This window comes from Bos mutus, chromosome 7 (genome assembly GCF_027580195.1).
Source record: "Bos mutus isolate GX-2022 chromosome 7, NWIPB_WYAK_1.1, whole genome shotgun sequence".
NCBI classification, from domain to species: domain Eukaryota; kingdom Metazoa; phylum Chordata; class Mammalia; order Artiodactyla; family Bovidae; genus Bos; species Bos mutus.
In genome coordinates this window covers 49,800,778-49,819,583 of record NC_091623.1, presented here as the reverse complement: position 1 = coordinate 49,819,583, position 18,806 = coordinate 49,800,778, and the positions used below count along the sequence as shown (strand labels likewise).

At 46.9% G+C, this 18,806-nt stretch overlaps 1 protein-coding gene across 1 annotated transcript in view; it reads right to left on the bottom strand.

The window, feature by feature from the left end:
• Nucleotides 1-274: 274 nt before the first annotated feature.
• The window catches only part of MAML1 (mastermind like transcriptional coactivator 1), a 64,204-nt gene continuing 45,672 nt past the window's right edge, over nt 275-18,806 (bottom strand). The window contains exons 2-5 of the mRNA XM_005893439.3: nt 9,911-11,317; nt 6,553-6,792; nt 5,384-5,480; nt 275-3,805 (exon numbers count right to left, since the gene is read on the bottom strand). Of these exons, the coding sequence (XP_005893501.2) occupies nt 2,826-3,805; nt 5,384-5,480; nt 6,553-6,792; nt 9,911-11,317 (2,724 nt within the window). The 3' untranslated portion in view covers nt 275-2,825. The remainder of the gene's footprint in view (nt 3,806-5,383; nt 5,481-6,552; nt 6,793-9,910; nt 11,318-18,806) is intronic.

Below are 18,806 nucleotides of genomic sequence, written 5' to 3'. Positions count from 1 at the left end.
CCCACTCCAGTGTTCTTGCCTGGAGAATCCCAGGGACGGGGAGCCTGGTAGGCTTCCGTCCATGGGGTCGCACAGAGTCAGGCACTACTGAAGTGACTTAGCAGCATCAAAAGTAAAAGTCACTCTGAGGGAAACCAAACCCAACACCCCCACCACCAATGTCCGTTAAGAAAGCAGCCAAATCACACAACTACCAAGCAGAGCAGCTGCGTGCTGGTCCGCCTCCTGCCTTGCTGGCGTGGCCATGTGAAGTAAAATACGTGGGCAGTTTCCATACTAGCAAAATACTTTTATTATTTTATAGTGATAAAACAGGAAAGTAAAGACTTCTTTTTGGTGTATACCAGAGTTAAGGAAGTAAAAGAATAAGGGAATTAATAGAATTTTTATGTACTTTGATGACAGTAAAAAGTTAACAATACCAACTGTTTGTCATAAAACTTATAGCCCCCCAAAACACATATATAAAGGATCATAGTTTTTAAATCTATAAAAGTAAAAAATATACAGTCAGAAGCTCTAACGCTTATTCCATCTTTAATATAAAATTGTAAACATTTATTTACACAAAGCAAATGTGTATAACAAAAGTCCGAGCACCCTTTTCTTTTGAGTCATGGCTCCTGGAAGATGGGGATTTGCACTGAAGTGGAGTTGTCTCCTTCCCTGACTACCCAAAAACCAGATTCATAAATAAAGCCATTGGCAGCTCCCTGGGGGGACCCCAAGCATCACATTTATTGCTCTGACACTGCAGCAGGTGAGAAGCCTGCCGTCTGTCTAGGTGGCCCCAGAACTAAGGCAGGGGCAGCCCTCCCCAAAAGGGGGGGCAGAAGCCTGCCGTCTGTCTAGGTGGCCCCAGAACTAAGGCAGGGGCAGCCCTCCCCAAAAGGGGGGGCAGAGGTGTGAGTGCCGAGGACAGAGGTGAGCGGCAGCCAGAGGGAGACCGGGAGAGGAACAGGGACCCACCACCAGCCTCCAGCCCGCTATTTTTGGTAAAAAAAAAACCCACTGAAGTCACCCTCTTCCCCTTCAGATTCGGGAACTCACTCAGAGGGTGGCGTCTTCACTGGCTTTATGATGCATCCCTTTCTCTAAGCTATATTCAGCCTCCGGGGAAGGCTTCGAGGGAGATAAAAGGGAAATGGCCCCAACGCCACTCACGGCGGCAAATGGCTACTAGAGAAGACCTGAGGGTCCAAGCACCCCCATGAAAGGCACTGCTGGTGCAAAGTAACGACCAATGTGTGCACAACCCTTCATCCCCTCAAAGCCACTCAAGCTGGCTGTGTGAGCATTTTTCTTGGCTCAATTCTTTACGTATGATACTCCTTGAATTATCCATTTTGAAACTCCAGGGAAATAAAAATGGGGTGGTGATTTTGCCAGAGATCATTCTGCATATAAGCCACTCTTTTCAGTGTACTATTTTCCTTCCAATATTCCATTTGAAAGAGTTCCACCCTATGCTTACCATTTTGCTTTTGCTATATTGAAGTGCTCTCTCCGTCTTCACTTTCCACAAACAGCCCACAGGTAATACTATGTGGACTCTTAGCTTAGTCAAGACCTAGACAGTCACAGACCTTAAAAGAGAAATCCACTTGAGTTTTTAGCAAGGACGTGTTAGTGTTACACAGCAATTCTCTCTAGAAAGTGCAAGTCGTCTGAAGAGGCAGCGGCAGCGGGAGCAGAGTGGAGCGGGGGCCCTTCCTCTGGCCTGTGTCCTTTTCCCTCCTTCCCCTGAACCTCTGCTTTCTGGGGAGGGGACACCCGCCTCCTTACAGCGCTAGGGTTCCCTGGGGAATTCTAATGACTCTTTTCCTCTCCAATCTAGTAAATTAGTGCCATAAGGAGGTTTTCCACTTGGGCTGGAGATATAAAGAACAGGAGGCAGAAAGAACGGTTATGGGAAATGAAGATAGGGTGAAAGAAAAGACATCTGTGCACAACTCAACAATGATCACCTTCCTAATACATTAAATACGAGTCTCCAGAGAAACTGCAAAAGGTGAGGAGTCACAACAAAAGAGACACAGGAACCCCAGTTTGTATTTCAGCCTTTAGCCTGGGGTCCTGCTCTGAAAACATTGGAGGAAGGGATTCCTCAGCCCAAGTCTTCCTAAATGCCAACCTGGAAGAACAGCATTCTGGGAGAACGCGGGGCTGCAGTAACGACTGCATCTCTGCCACTAGCTCTGCTTCTCACGGCATCCTGTTCCTTTTTGGCACATGCAATTTTCCAGTGAGCCTCTCTTTGTCCTGAAAGCTGACAAAGAGCAGGAATAAAAAAGGCTCTTAATCAAAAGGAAACCCTAAGTTTCCAATGCCACTTATAGATTTTAACCACCTACCCTAACCTCTTTTAAAACCTTAAAACCTTTAAAAAATCTTTTCTATGCTACAAATTGCAAATAGTTCCACTATAAAGTTTCAACAAAAATCTGTCCCAACACTGGGCCAAGTGGAGAAATCTTGGATTAGATCAAAATGATAGCACAGATTTTTATAAAGCTGGCGTCGTGGGGTTTTACGGTTGGCTTTTTGGTCTTATGGATAGAAAAAACCCCCGTAGAACCCAGTCCTGCTGTCCCAACCCCATACAGTGACACCAGCAGATGGGGGGGCCAGCCCGACATCCCAACTGCTGGCTGGGAGCCGTGGGCCCCACGGTCCCGGGAGGACCAGGCCTCGGCTCTGCGGCTCTAGCTCTGCCTGCCCGGCTCCCTGGGCTGTGGGATTTGGTCCAAAGCAGTTACTCTTTCTTGAATCTGAGAACAAAACTACAGGCTGTGTGAACACTGAAAATACCACAAATCCTCCTGCTACTGAGGCCCGAGGAGGTCGTCCAGATCGCTCATCCACTCCTCGGAAGTCCTGTTCTTCAGCAGGGAGTCGATCAGGTCGGCGTCCCCAGCCATGCTGGCCAGCCCGCCGCTGCCCGGCTGCCCACTGTAGGCAAAGGGCAGCTCCTGGCCTGCGGTCCGCACGGGGTAGGCCTGGGCACAGTGCAGGCCTGGCCGGCCGCCCATGGCTGGGGCAGGGCTCTGGCTGAAGGCCCCCAGCTCAGGCCCCGCCGGGCTCAGGCCCGACAAGCCCTGCTGCGGGGCTCCCTGGGGAGGTGCTGGCACAGGGGCACTGGTCCTCTGCTGTGTGCTCACAGTGGGCAGCATGGACCCTGCCACAGCTGCTGAGCTCATGGGGGCCATGGGCCTGCTGGGCATCGCCTGAGAGAACTGCGGGCTGGACATTTTCAGGTGGGCCTGCTGCAGGTGGAAACTGGAGGCTGCAGTGAACGGGCTTACGGCGCTGTTTCCCGGGGGCTGGCCGCTCAGGTTCGGCATTCCCTGATGTTGCCACGTGGAATTCTGGCCTCCCATGGCTGCTGATACCCTGGGGACCTGTGGCTTAGTTAAACCCGAGTTCAGGGTCCCCTTACTGTGCTGCTGGGAGAGACCAGAGTTCCCCAGCGAGTTCTGTCCATAGGCAGCTGAAACCGAGGTGTTCTGGCCCACGCTGGTCTGCCGTGGAATGTGGGCATGTCCATTGGTGGCCTGTGGCGGAGGCTGGGGAACTATCTGGGTTATGCTGGAAGTCATGCCGTAGAGGCTGCTCTGTGGCATGCTTTGGGAGCCAGTGAACTGAGCCACACCCCGGTCCTGCTGGCCTGAGTTTGAGGGAAGAGAAGAAACTGAAGTGTGTCCAGGGCCCATTGGCATCAGATTCCCAGCCTGAGGGAACACTCGGGGACAGCTGGAGTTAGATGGACCCAAGCTGTTCACGCCAGGCATGGCAGAAGAGGACCCTAGAAGACAGAGAAAGTGCTGTCAGCCAAGCTAGCATTTCTTCATCACCACTATGGAGATACATCTAAGACCCACACAGCAACTGCTATCCTACAGGCATGAAAGGCAAAGTCAGTGTTCTGATACCTCACCAGATACCTCATGATCACTGCAACCTTAATGCATTAAGAGAGCCCTGGGGGCCAAAAGTTCCCCACAGGGTAGAATGGAGCCCGCAATAAGGAGATTAAGACAGGTACATTAAAAAAAAAAAAAAAAAGGCACAGAGGAAGGGGAAAACTCTGTGGCTAGGATGTGGGGAGAGTGTCTGGGATAAAAGGAAGAGATAGTCTTGGCCAGATTCAGAGGAGCTGCAGCCCCCTTATGGGGACAGGGCTGTAGAGCCGCAGGGTAACTGGACTGTGGCTGGTTTAGACCTCACTGGCCGGGGACTGACAGGACCACTCGGATGAGGGCCCACACGATGTGGTACCGCAGGGTGTGGGAGGGGGGCCACCAGAAGACGTGTACTGAGCGCCTGCTCTGTGGCGCAGGCCGTGCTGGGGGGACAGAGGGCCTGTCCTCGGGGAACCTGCCACCTGGGACTCTGTCTCAAGCAGTGACTGCGTGGTGACAGCACTGTGTGCGTAGGAGAGGGGCTGTTCAGGAGTTGGCCACAACTGGGTACACTTTGTTTCTCCTCTTCTGCTTTCCATTAGCACCTAACTAAAAACTGAGTTGAAAAAGAGAGAAATGCTGAAATAATCCACTTCTTTCCCAATGATAACACACAGCAACATTAAATGGGGTGAAGGCAGGAAAGCTGGCCAAGGCTCATCTTCTGAGCTGCCCACAGACTTCAATCCCCTGGTCCTGTCAGCATAACATAAAACCCACTCAGCCTCCTCTGGAAGCACGGCTGTGGGCAACTTCATCAGGACATGTTATAGCAAGAGTCACTGACCAAGGAAAGCACAGGTTTTGAAGATAGTCCAAGAGCTAGAAAAGCAAGTATGGCCTGGACTTTTCTGCATCTATCAACTGAACTCTCTATTTCTAGAGCAACAGCCTGAGCAATGCTGGTCAGGTTCTCTCACATATCTGAGACATGACAGCTGAAACCTCAGAATGTTTCCTGCCCCCACCAGATCAACTGTCTGCTGCTAACACCAACATGAGTAGACAGAAAGAAGAAAAGAAGCAAAAGGCCACAAGTGCATGAAGTTTCTCCTTATCTGGAAAATAGGACAAGGTCATTTTTTAAAGAGACACATAACAGTAGAAGCAAAGAACTTTCTTAAGAATTACAGAAGCCACTTCCTATGGATAAGATATCTATCAACTAGAGATGATTTTGCCTTAAACGACTATACAGCCAGGGACCCAGCCAAAGCAGCCTGCTTCTGTCCTTCTCTGGCTCACCTACAGGGCACCCAGAGAGCCAGGCTCCTTACGCAGCCTGAAGCTACAGGAGCATGTGAGTCCATTTGGCACCTATACTGGAAAGCTGAGCAGGCAGCAGAAAGTCAGCACGAGGGGAACGTCTGTTCAGCGCCTGCCTTGCCCTGCCCCACATCATCGTCTCAAACACTCCTCACCTGTGAACTGTCCAACCTGTTGTGGGAAGGTGCTCTGTGTTGGGTCTTGATACTGGGGGGGCGGTCGGGTCAGATGGCGTTGAAACTGCTGCTTCTCCTAGAAAATGCCAAGATCAACAGAAAACAAGACCCACATAAAACAAAAACAAAGCGATCAGAGAAAAGTAAATTGTCCAAGTGGACAATTTTTTATCTGTGGAGATAATGTTCATAATCTCATTTGGGGGATTCTTAATAAACAGTATGACACAGAATGATGGGTGAGATCTAAGGAGCCACAGAAAGGAACGGAGTTCTGATACACAGACAGTACAGCTGAATCTCGAATGCTTTATATGAAATGTCCCAAACAGGCAAATCTACAGGGATAAAAAGTAGACAGTGGTTGCCTAGGCTTAGGAAGATGAAGGAATAACTTTTTAATGGGTACAGGGTTTCTTTTAGGTAATGTTCTAAAACTGGTTATGGTGATGGTGCGTAACTCTGACTAAACTGGAAACCACTTGAATTGTATACTTTAAATGGGTGAATTGTATGTCATGTGAATTATACCCCCAAAAGCTGTTATTTAATACATGGTGAAACTGAGGCAGTAATATGAGTTTTAAAGTCATCCTCAATCAACTTTATCCTCTGGGTAACTAGTTTTCTTCTGTCTTAAGGATGTAATTTAAAGTCCTGAGAATTCCTGTAACCTTGGAATCTGCGTAGGACAATCTGATGACCGAGGGGGCAAACAAACTGCAGGACTAGGAGGGGGCTGTCAGTCCCTGACAACCTGGGGTTCTCGAATCCCAGGACCTCAGGGATATCTTCATTTCCCTACTTTATGTTCTGCCTTATAGCAAACTACAACAAAGCAGGATCTCACAGAAAATTGGTGGATCAGTGAGCTCAGTGCTTTGGTAGCTGCTGGAAAAATGGTTCTAATACATTGCGATTCCACTTTCATTAATCCCCACTAAGTGACATAAAGCTGCTCTGACACAGGCTACCACTGTTTGAGAAATAGCACACTCTTGTTTCCCAGAGTACTCTAAAACCAGACATACAAATAAGCACAAATCCACACACATACATACCGAAGCTTGCGGCCACCGCAGTGACCTGGGACGCAGGCAAACACGGCAAGAGGTGGGGGTCGGGTTTTCTCCCGCCTTTCTCTTTACCTGTTCTGCCAGAAGGTGCTGTTGCCTTTGCAAAAACTGTTGTTGCTGCAAATGTTTTTGTTGCTGCTCCCTCTGTTTCTGTTGGTCCAAAAGCAACTGATGCTGCTTCATCACCGCTGCCTGCTGCTGGTTACTGAGATAGGAGGTGCTACTGTGCGTGCTGGCCACGGAAACAGTTGGCGGCTGAGTCCCCACACTGGCAGCCTGGGTTGGTACAGGGACATTGGGAGGGTTCTGGTCCTGTCAACAGAGACAAGGGGGTCTCAAGTCAGGTGGGACACACTGGGGACTATAAGCCCTGATCAGAGCGGACGAGCTCTGCCTAGTGAAAGCCTGGCTCCAGGCTCTCCTTTGAGGCCGCTGCTCTTTCGGCACGTGACTCCAGAGCAACCACACTGCAAGGCAGGGCTGAGACCAAAAGCACTGACACCTGAGTGCCCGGGCACGGCAACGAACAGTTAGTAGCTGAGTGTTAGCTTTGTTTCCTACAATTCACCAGTGGCTTAAACTTAAACTTGTATACCTGCATACCCAGTTCCAAAAGCAACTGCAGCTTCTAAATGCTCCCTTACTGGAATGCATGGGCACAGACAGGCCCCCAGAGAAGAAGTTTCTGAGGGACACTGGTTGATGGAGAGGCTACACCGAGTGTGCAAACCTTGGGCCCCTGGAGGCAGGGCTGTCCCTGAAGCAACAGGACTTAACGGTTTGTCCACCTACGAACAGCATTTTCCTGGGAACAGACTGCTTGGCTTCTGTCAGATGTGTTGTTGTTGTTTAGTCACTGAGTCGTGTCCATGGACTGTAGCCCACCAGGCTCTTCTGTCCATGTGACAATATAGTGGCTGAAATAAGTAGAAGGATGGACATTACACACACATTCTTCTACTGAGAGATGCTTACACTGCTTTCAGTTTTTGGCTATTAGAAATAATCATGCAATGAACATCTTGTACATAACATTCTTCTTTTTCTTTTTTTGGTATTATTTCTTGCAGGGGTATAATGTGTCAATGTTTACAAACATTTTTATGGCTTATGAAAACTATATAATGTCAAATTACTTTCTGAAAGCACTGTGCCTATTTACACATCCTTACTATGATCTGAAACATGTCAATTTCCTCAGATATTACTAGCATCGAGTTTTTCTGTTTTTAAAATGTTCAGTTCAGTAGCTCAGTTGCATCCAACTCTTTGCGACCCCACGGACTGCAGCACGCCAGGCTTCCCTGTTCATCACCAACTCCCGAAGCTTGCTCAAACTCTCGTCCATCGAGTCAGTGATGCCATCCAACCATCTCATCCTCTGTCATCCCCTTCTCCTGCTTTCAATCCTTCCCAGGACCAGGGTCTTTTACAATGAATCAGTTCTTCACATCAGGTGGCCAAAGTATTGGAGTTTCAGCTTCAGCATCAGTTCTTCCAACAAATATTCAGGACTGATTTCTTTTAGGATTGACTGGTTTGATCTCTTGCAGTCCAAGGGACTCTCAAGAGTCTTCTCCAACACCACAGTTCAAAAGCATCAATTCTTCAGTGCTCAGCTTTCTTTATGGTCCAACTCTCACATCCATATATGACCACTGGAAAAACCATACCTTTGACTAGGCAGACCTTTGTTGGCAAAGCAATGTCTCTGCTTTTTAATATGCTGTCTAGGTTGGTCATAGCTTTCCTTCCAAGGAGCAAGTGTCTTTTAATTTCATGGCTGTAGTCACCATCTGCAGTGATTGTGGAGCTCCCAAAAAAGTTTGTCACTGTTTCCACTGTTTCTTCATCTATTTCCCATGAAGTGATGGGACCAGATGCCATGATCTTAGTTTTCTGAATGTTGAGTTTTAAGCCAACTCTTTAACTCTCATCAAGAGGTTCTTTAGTTCTTCTTCACTTTCTGCCATAAGTTTTGTGTCATCTGCGTATGTGAGGTTATTGATATTTCTCCCAGCAATCTTGATTCCAGCTTCCACCAGCCTGGCATTTCTCATGATGTACTCTGCATATAAGTTAAATAAGCAGGGTGACAATATACAGCCTTGACGTACTCCTTTCCCTATTTGGAACCACTCTGTTGTTCCATGTCCAATTCTAACTGTTGCTTCTTGACCTGCATAAAGATTTCTCAGGAGGCAGATAAGGTGGCCTGGTACTCCCATCTCTTGAAGAATTTCCCACAGTTTGTTGTGATCCACACAGTCAAAGGCTTTGGTGTAAGTCAATAAAGCAGAAGTAGATATTTTTCTGGAACTCTCTTGCTTTTTTGATGATCCAACGGATGTTGGCAATTTGATCTCTGGTTGCTATGCCTTCTGTAAATCCAGCTTGAACATCTGGAAGTTCTTGGTTCACGTACTCTTGAAGCCTGCCCTGGAGAATTTTGAGCATTACTTTGCTAGTGTGTGAGATGAGTGCAATTGTGCAGTAGTTTGAACATTCTTTGGCACTGCATTTCTTTGGGACTGGAATGAAAACTGACGTTTTCCAGTCCTGTGGCCACTGATGAGTTTATTTATTTTTGGAAATAATTTTAATTTATCTAGCAATATCTGTACAGGAAATCTGATGAGTTTAAAATGTTAGTGTTACAAATACACAAAGGTTCATTCACTGCAGCCTTTTACTTACAGCAGCGAAAGGAAGGAGATACCTCACTGCACCGTGACAAAACAACTGTCATACAACTGTTATAAAGTCACATGACTGTCAGCTCAGTGTCAGTGGGTCCCTCTATGTGGACAGTGTGGACGGCAGTGCAGGACACACCGCGGTGGACAGAAGCCAGCGCTAGCTCTGAGGAAGGCTGGGAATGCTGTTTGTTTACTCTTCCGGGGCTGGGGGACACTTTAGAACGTGAATGTGAGTAGAAATGCAGACAATGATCGTGATAAAACGGTTCTCGACCATCCTCCACCCTTCAGACCCAGTGATTCTGCCAGGCTTGAGAGCCTTAAGTAAATAACCATGTAATTGAGACCTGTTAGAAAGCAGCATTCACCTAAATGCTATAAGCTTACTAAAACTTAGGGCATTTTGGACATACATATCTGAAAGTTTGTTTAAAAAAGAAAAAAAACAGAGCCTCTAAGGACATTAAAGATGATCTTTACCTTTAAAACACGGCCACGAATGATTTAAGTTGTGTGGCATGAGAGAGACATCAGGCCAAGTGCAAGGGGTTCTATCCTATTCTACTGAGAGTCAATCCTGGTTTGCTTGATTGATTTTCATTCCCAAGGGAGCTGGAAGTCAAAAAGTAGCTGCTCACTTACTCCCTTTGTTCCCCAACTATCTGGGACCTGAAAAACCACTCGGTGGGTGTATGTGAATGCAGAGTATCAGAGCAAAGACCCGTGCTCACCTGGCTAGGTGCAACCAGTGATCGGAAGGGCATATTTCCTGGCTTTGGTTTTATCAGAAATAAGGAGCTCTGCTCACTGCTAAGATGAGGCAGCTGCTGGGGAAGATAAGCCATCAGGGCCGGCTTGCTCTGGCCAGCCCCAGGGCCGCCTTGTCCACAGTCTGCTTTGTAGTGAGAAAGGGGCTTGGTGTTGCCATAGTCCAGCACCGAGCCTTGGCTAGCCACGGGGTTTTGATTCAAGTTACTTGGCGGCTGGTGGAGGCTCACATGGCTGGGCTGGAGGTAGGGGCCTCCAGGTCGAGGGGAGCTCTTGTTGACACTGGGCATCATGAGCAGTTTGGAAGTGGTGAAGTCTGGCTTGTAACCAGGAGGGCTGGCTGGCTTTTCCACGGGGTAAGGGGCGTTTAAGGGACTGTGGGCGGGGCCTGTCTGCTGCCACGTGGACATCTGGCCTGGAGCGGGTGCTGGGGCAGCCTGCTGCGGGTTCTGGAGCATCTGCTCACGCTTCTGCTTGGCAGCGATCTGCTGGAGTTGGTGGGCAGAGGACAGCTCTGAGCCTCCGCCTGGGCCCTGGCTAGGCAGCACCACACTGGAGAGGGCTCTCTGTGCATTCTGAGCCTGGGCTGATGCCGGCATCAGGCTGGGACTGGGGCTATCCACTCCAGGCTGACCAGCGGTGAGGAAGAGGGGCTGGGAGCCCCCGAGGCTGGGTGAATCTGTGGTCACAGGGCCAGATGAAGGCCCCATAAAGGTCTGTCCTGCAGACCCAGCCCTCACTTGTGGAGAGCCTAACTGTTCCTGTTCAAAGGCCGCTGGAGAGAATTCCGTCTTAATATTAATGTCCTGTGCCAAGGGGGTCTGTGTGGCAGAACCAGAAGACTCTGGGTCCTTCTTCTCTTCAAAGTCCTCATTGAACAGATCCTTCATGTCTTCATCAGGAACTGACCTGTTCAGCTCCTCGATGAGCTCCTTCCACTCCTGCTCATTGAGGTTGAGGTCAGGCATGAGGTTGCCTTGAGAGATGGAGCCTCCGGCCCCTGCGATCATGCAAGGCAGGTCATCCATGGGCTCCTGTTTCAGTTCTTTATTCAGGCTCAGGGGAAATGACTCACTAGTGTTGCTGCCTCCGTTCAGGTGGAGGCTCGAGTCTGCCAGACACTTCTTGCTGATGGAGTCCAGCCCCAGTGCATGCTTCCCAGTGGCCTGCAGGGCTTCAGGGCCAGGCTTGTCGGGCTGGCCGAGCGGGGAAGCCGGGGGCAGGCCGTTGGAAGAGATGGCGGCTCCCAGAGAGGCCTCTCGGCGCGTCTTCTTGTGCCCAGGAAAGAAATCTCCGTAGCCATTCTGCTGATCACCATTTTGAGGGGATGTGGCACTGTCGAGATTCCTCTTTACCGTATCATGGAGATGCTGAAAAACATGAAAAAGAGTGACTCACATATACAGCACCACGTATGTGATCCCTCTGCTTCTGAGGGTGACTTAGACCAGGGTCTGTACCCCTTAGAACGCTCTCCTGCCGATTCTGCTTGCCTAGTTTACACTCTCCACTTCCAGGAACACACTCCCATTTCCCTTCCAGGGCTGTCTTCCCCTTCTCCTTTCCTGTGGCCTTGCCTGAATCAGGACTAGCTCAGCTGTGGCTAAGCAACACAGCTGCAGTCAGTGAGTCATTCCCTGGACATATGCAGGTCTTTTTGTAGGACACAAGTCTGATGCGGCCCAGAGTCATCTAACCTGAGGGTGTGCCTGATAATGGAGCCAATGATAAAGAGCCACAGAATATATATACATTCTTGAGAACATCATTTAAGTCCTGGGATCTAGGTTATGCCTAAGACCAGCCATCCCCCTCAACTTTTCACTCACAGGAACCAACGAATTCCTCCTTATGTTTAAGCTGGTTTAACTTGGATTTCTGCTGCTCACAGCTGAAGGAGACCTGGCTGGCATAGGTTGGACCCTGTCGGGGGCTGACCATGTGCTCCAGGCTCCTTCTCAGAGCACAGCACTCCCATGCCCTCCCCAGTCTTTTCAGGTGGCCTGGCTGCTTCCTCACACGCCTCACAGGTCCTCTGCCTTTTGTCCTACTCTCCTCCCCACCAACCCTGAGCACGTTCCACCCCCTGAACCCAGTCACCAGCCCTCACAGACCCCACCGCTTCTGAACAGGACCGCTAATTCCAATACAGTCCTATCTTCCTGGCATTGTTCCTTACCTCTCATCTTCTCCTCAACTGCATTTGTTCACCTAACCTCATTAAGAGTCTACCATGTGTCAGGGACAAGTGCTGTGGGGATATCAAGACAAATGAGGCGGTCCCATGGGCTTCCAATCTTCTAGGACATAGCTACAGAATAAGATGAACACTCCATGCAAGCAGTAGAGCAGTGAGCACCCTGAGAGTTCAGGGACAGGCGCTTCACAGAGACAGCACGGCAGTGGAGGTGGGGAAGACAAGCGGTGTCATCTCCCCACATCTCCCAGCTTTGCTTCCAGCTGCCAGGACTCAACTCCTCCACTCACAGAGGCACCAACACGCAACCTCTAAACGTGGCTGCTCCTTGCCGATGCTTCCTTCTGTTACATCTTTTATCCTTTATCCCCCATTCTCAATTCCACACCCCCCACTAGCCCTAAGCATCTATACAGTGCTATTTACAAAGTTCCAAATAACAGCTTTCAATATTATCATTAAGTAGAGTTCAGAGAACAGCACAGGACACCCTGCGCCGCTGTCTTCTGCTGCAGAGAAGGACCACAAAGACCCACCCCACCCCCTCCATGGGGCTGAATGCAGAGGTACCTGATCCCCAGGTGGGAGTGGGGTGCAAAGGGAGCCAAGGGCACCAGCTCTCAGCAAGAAACTACCTGTAGACACACATGTGCAATGAGCAAGAAAATAAGGAGGGTAATTTTATCAATCTCTGAGTTTCAATGTTCCATTCCCTCTCCTTCAAGATTTACTGTTAAAGCTGACTGCACAGTGTTCTATAAATTCTGGCTAAGTACTTCTTTAAATAGATATTTGGATACTTAAGTTAGCTCAGAAAAAGTTATAAATGCTGAATAAATGAAACTGTAGGTCAGAGGTATAAGCAAAACATGATCCTAGGACCCAACTCAAGAACACAGCCCCTGTGTATAAAGGACACATATCTCAGGATAATAAATTTATGACAAATCCACAGCCAATATAATATTCAATGGTAAAAAGCTGAAAGCCTTCCCACTAATTCTGGAATAAGACAAGGATGCTCACTCTCACCTCTTCTATTCAACACAGTACTGGAAGTCCTAGCCACAGAAATTAGGCAGGAAAAAGAAATAAAAGGTATCCAGATTGGAAGAGAAAAGATACAATTATCATTATATGCAGATGGTAATACATATAGAAAACCCTAAATACTTCACACAGAACTACTAGAACTGATAACTCGAGCAGGGTAGCAGGATATAAGATTAACATACAGAAATCAACTGCATGTCTTTATACCAACAGTGAAACATCAGAAATGGGAAAAAAAAAAAAAAACACCACCACCTTCTAAAATGTGTGCTCAGTCACTCAGTTGTGTTGGACTCTTTGTGACCCCATGGACTTAAAGCCCGCCAAGCTCCTCTGTCCACGAAATGTTTCCCAGCAAGAATACTAGAGTGGGTTGCCATTTCCTTCTCCAGGGGATCTTCCCGACTCATGGATCAAACCTGTGTCTCCTGAGTCTCCTGCAGGCGGATTCTTTACCATTAAGCCACCTGGGAAGCCCCAAAAAGTCATAACAGAAAAGGAATGTTTAAAAAACAAACAAAAACTTTTAAAAAAGTAAACCCCAAAATAAAACACTTAGGGATAACCCTGACCAAGGAGGTGAAAGACTTACATGCTGGAAATTATAAAACATTAAAAAAGGAAACTGAAGATGACTGAAAGACATGTCAAGTAATCCCACGCCCTTGGACTGGAAGAATTCACACAGTTCAAATGGCCATATGACCCAAAGTAATCTACAGATTTAATGCAATCCCTACCAAATTACCCATGACATTTCTCAAAGAACTACAACAAATAATCCTAAAATTCATATGGAACCATAAAAGACCCAGAATTGTCAAAGCAGTCCTGAGGAAAAAGAGTAAAGCTGGAAGCATAACCCTTCCAGACTTCAGATGATACTACAAAGCTATAGTAATCAAAGTGTGATATTGGCACAACAGACTTATGGATCAATAAAACAGAACCAAAGACCAGAAGTTAAACCACACACCTGTGATCGATTAATCTTCGACAAAGGACACAAGACTATACAAGGGGAAAAAGACAGCTTCTTTAGAAAGTAATGTTGGGAAAATTGGATAGCTGCATGTAAATCAATGAAGTTAGAACAAATCCTCTCACCATACGCAAAAATAAACTCAAAATGGTTTACAGACTTAAACATAAGACATGACAGCATAAAACTCTCAGAACAGATCATAGGCAAAACATTCCTTGCTCTAAATTGTACCAATGCTTCCTTAGATCTTCCAAGGCAAAAGAAATATAAACCAAAACACAAAGCAAAAAACCTCAAATAGGACCTAATGAAAGTTAATGGTTTTACACAGCAAAGGAAACCATCGACAAAATGAAAAGACAATCTATAGAATGGGAGAAAATATTTGCAAATGATGCCACCCTCAAGGACTTAATTTCCAAAATATACAAACAGCTCATACAACTCAACAACAAAGAAACTGAAACAACTCAATCAAAAAATGGGCAGACCTACAAATATTTCTCCAAAATAGACCTACAGATGGCCAACAGGCACATGAAAAGATGCTCAACATGGCTAATTATTAGAGAAATGCAAATCAAAACTACAATGAGGTAGCACCGCACAGTGATCAAAATGGCCATCATTTAAAAGCCTACAAATAACAAATGCTGTTGTTGTTGTCCTACACTGGTGGTGGGAATGTAAGCTGGTGCAGCAACCGTGGAGAACAGTATGGAGGTGCCTCAAAAAATTAAAAACAGAATGACCATACGATTCAGCAGTCGCACTCCTGGCCATCTATCAGACGAAACTGTAGTTCAAAACGATGCGTGCACCCCTATGTTCACTGCAGCACGTTCACAACAGCGAAGTCCTGGAGACAGCATAAATGTCCATCGATGGTGAATGGATACAGATGATGGGGGGCGTGTACGCGGTGGAATACTGCTCAGCCTCAGAGGAGTCCTGGAGACAACGTAAATGTCCATCGACGGTGAATGGATACAGATGCTGGGGGGCGTGTACGCGGTGGAACACTGCTCAGCCACAGAGGAGGAGGAAACAGTGCCACCTGCAGCAACACGGCTGAGATGATCACACTAAACAAAGTCTGTCAGAAGGGGAGACGAATGCCACGTGCTGTCATTTATATGTGGGACCTAACGACCCCCTGGAGAAGACGGCAACGGCAGCCCGCTGCAGAGACCCTGCCTGGGAAACCCCATGGACAGAGGAGCCTGGCAGGCTAGAGTCCATGCGGTTGCGGAGAGGTGGACACGACTGAGAGACTAAACAACAACAGCGGCAAATGTGACACAAATGAACCTGTCTGTGAAATAGAAACAGTCAGACTGACGCTTGCCAAGAGGGGAGGGCGGGAAGAGGGCTGACAGGGAGGCGGGGGCCCGCACCTGTAAGTTCTTATATACAGAAGGAACAAACAAGGCCCTACTGTACAGCAGAGAACTATACTTAATATCCTATGATAAGCCATAATAGGGAAGAATACAAAAAAGAAGTATGCACACACATATACATATAACTGAATCACTTTGCTGTATAGCAGTAATTAACACAACATTGTAAACCAACTATACTTCAATTATAAAAAAAGGACTAAGAATACAGTCCCTGCAACACAAGGACATGTGCTTTATTTTCATGTAGGTTTTTCTGCTTCTTGCTGCCACCTAGCGGTAAGAGGGGGAAAAAGGAACCATGATCCTAAAATGGACCCTGCATAAGATCCATTGTTTTAAAAGTTTCCTTTGGGGAAAGTAAAATTTATACCCATTTAATTAGTCAGAAGGAAATCAAAATGAATTGCTAATATTGAACGGATTTTTTTTAATTTATTTTTTATTGAAGGATAACTGTTTTACAGAATCTTGCTGTTGTCTGTTAAAACTCAACCAGAATCAGCCATCCAGTTTCAGTTCAGTCGCTCAGCCGTGTCTGACTCTTTGCAACCCCATAAACCACAGCACACCAGGCCTCCTTGTCCATCATCAACTTCCAGAGTTTACTCAAACTCATGTCCCCATTGGGTCAGTGATGCCCTCCAACCATCTCATCCTCTGTCGTCCCCTTCTCCTCCCGTCCTCAATCTTTCCCAGTGTCAGGGTCTTTTCTAATGAGTCCGTTCTTTGCATCAGGTGACCCAAGTATTGGAGTTTCAGCTTCAGTATCAGTCCTTCCAATGAACACCCAGGACTGATTGCCTTTACAACTGACTGGCTGATCTCCTTGCAGTCCAAGGGACTCTCAAGAGTCTTCTCCAACACCACAGCTCAAAAGCATCAATTCTTCGGCGCTCAGCCTTCTTCACAGTCCAACTCTCACATCCATACATGACCACAGGAAAAACCATAGCCTTGAGTAGACGAACCTTTGTTGGCAAAGTAATGTCTCTGCTTTTGAATATGCTATCTAGGTTGGTCATAACTTTCCTTCCAAGGAGTAAGTGTCTTTTAATTTCACGGCTGCAGTCACCATCTGCTGTGATTTTGGAGCCCCCCAAAAATAAAGTCTGTCACTGTTTCCACTGTTTCCCCATCTATTTCCCATGAAGTGATGGGACCAGATGCCATGATCTTTGTTTTCTGAATGTTGAATTTTAAGCCAACTCTTTCACTCTCCTCTTTCACTTTCATCAAGAGGCTCTTTAGTTCCTCTTCACTTTCTGTCATAAGGGTGGTATCATCTGCATATCTGAGGTTATTGATATTTCTTCCGGCAATCTTGATTCCAGCTTGTGCTTCCTCCAGCCCAGTGTTTCTCATGATGTACTCTGCATGTAAGTTAAATAAGCAGGGTGACAATATACAGCCTTGATGTACTCCTTTTCCTATTTGGAACCAGTCTGTTGTTCCATGTCCAGTTCTAACTGTTGCTTCCTGACCTGCATACAAATTTCTCAGGAGGCAGGTCAGGTGGTCTAGTATTCCCAATCTCTTTCCAGTTTGTTGTGATCCATGCAGTCAAAGGCTTTGGCGTAGTCAATAAAGCAGAAGTAGATGTTTTTCTGGAACTCTCTTGCTTTTTCGATGTTCTAACGTATGTTGGCAATTTGATCTCTGGTTCCTGTGCCTTCTGTAAATCCAGCTTGAACATCTGGAAGTTCATGGTTCATGTATTGCTGAAGCCTGGCTTGGAGGATTTTGAGCATTACTTTGCTAGTGTGTGAGATGAGTGCAATTGTGCGGTAGTTTGGACATTCTTTGGCATTGCCTTTCTTTGGGATTGGAATGAAAACTAACCTTTTCCAGTCCTGTGGCCACTGCTGAGTTTTCCAAATTTGCTGGCATATTGATGATGCAGCACTTTCACAGCATCATCTTTTAGGATTTGAAATAGCTCAACTGGAATTCCCTCACCTCCACTAGCTTTGTTCATAGTGATGCTTCCTAAGGCCCACCTGACTTCCCATTCCAGGACACCTGGCGCTAGGTGAGTGACCACACCACCGTGAGTTTCTCAGCCCACACAGCAAATTCCCGTTGGCTATCTATTTTGCATATGGTAATGTAAGTTTCCATGTTACTCTTTCCATACATCCCACTCTCTCCTCTCCTCTCCCCATGTCCATAAATCTATTCTCTATGTCTGTTTCTCATTGTTGCCCTGTAAGTAAATTCTTCAGTACCATTTTTCTAGATTCCGTATATATGCATTAGAATACGATATTAATCTTTCTCTTTCTAACTTACTTCACTCTGTATAATAGGTTCTAGGTTCATCCACCTCATCAGAACTGGCTCAAAGGCGTTCCTTTTTATGACTGGGTAATATTGTGTATACACTGTGAATATGTACGACAACTTCTTTATCCGTTCATCTTGATGGACATCTAGTTTGCTTCCATGTTCTAGCTACTGTAAATAGTGTTTCAACGAACAACGGGATACATGTGTCTTTTTCAACCCTGGTTTCCTCAGGGTATATGCCTAGGAGTGGGACTGCTGAGTCACATGGTGGTTTTATTCCTAGTTTTTAAAGGAATCTCCACACCGTCTTCCATAGTGGCTGTATTGATTTACATTCCCACCAGGGATTTTTAATTTTATTATATTCTTTCTGGAAAATCATGTGTTCCTCAGTGTCAGGTTTGGGCTGTTTGTAAACCTGGGAGCTAAGCTGAGTTTTCTATTTTCCTAAGTGGGGGAGATGGACACCTAAAAGGTCAACGCACTTGACGGTTGTCTCAGATTAGGAAAAGAATCCTTCTTTGCCCTGCTGCTGCTGCTGCTAAGTCGCTTCAGTTGTGTCCAACTCTGTGCGACCCCATACACAGAAGCCCACCAGGCTTCCCTGTCTCTGGGATTCTCCAGGCAAGAACACTGGAATGGGTTGCCATTTCCTTCTCCAATGCAGGAAAGTGAAGAGTGAAAGTGAAGTCGCTCAGTCGTGTCGGACTCTCAGCGACCCCATGGACTACAGCCTACCAGGCTCCTCCGTCCATGGGATTTTCCAGGCAAGAGTACCGGAGTGGGGTGCCATTGCCTTCTCCGTTCTTTGCCCTAACAGTTATAAAAGCTACCACTCCCTCTTTCAATATCCACATGCAAACAATTGCAAACAAGTTAAATTTGCAATACCAATTGCTTTTAGCCAAAGGAAACACCTGGTCGTTTTCTCA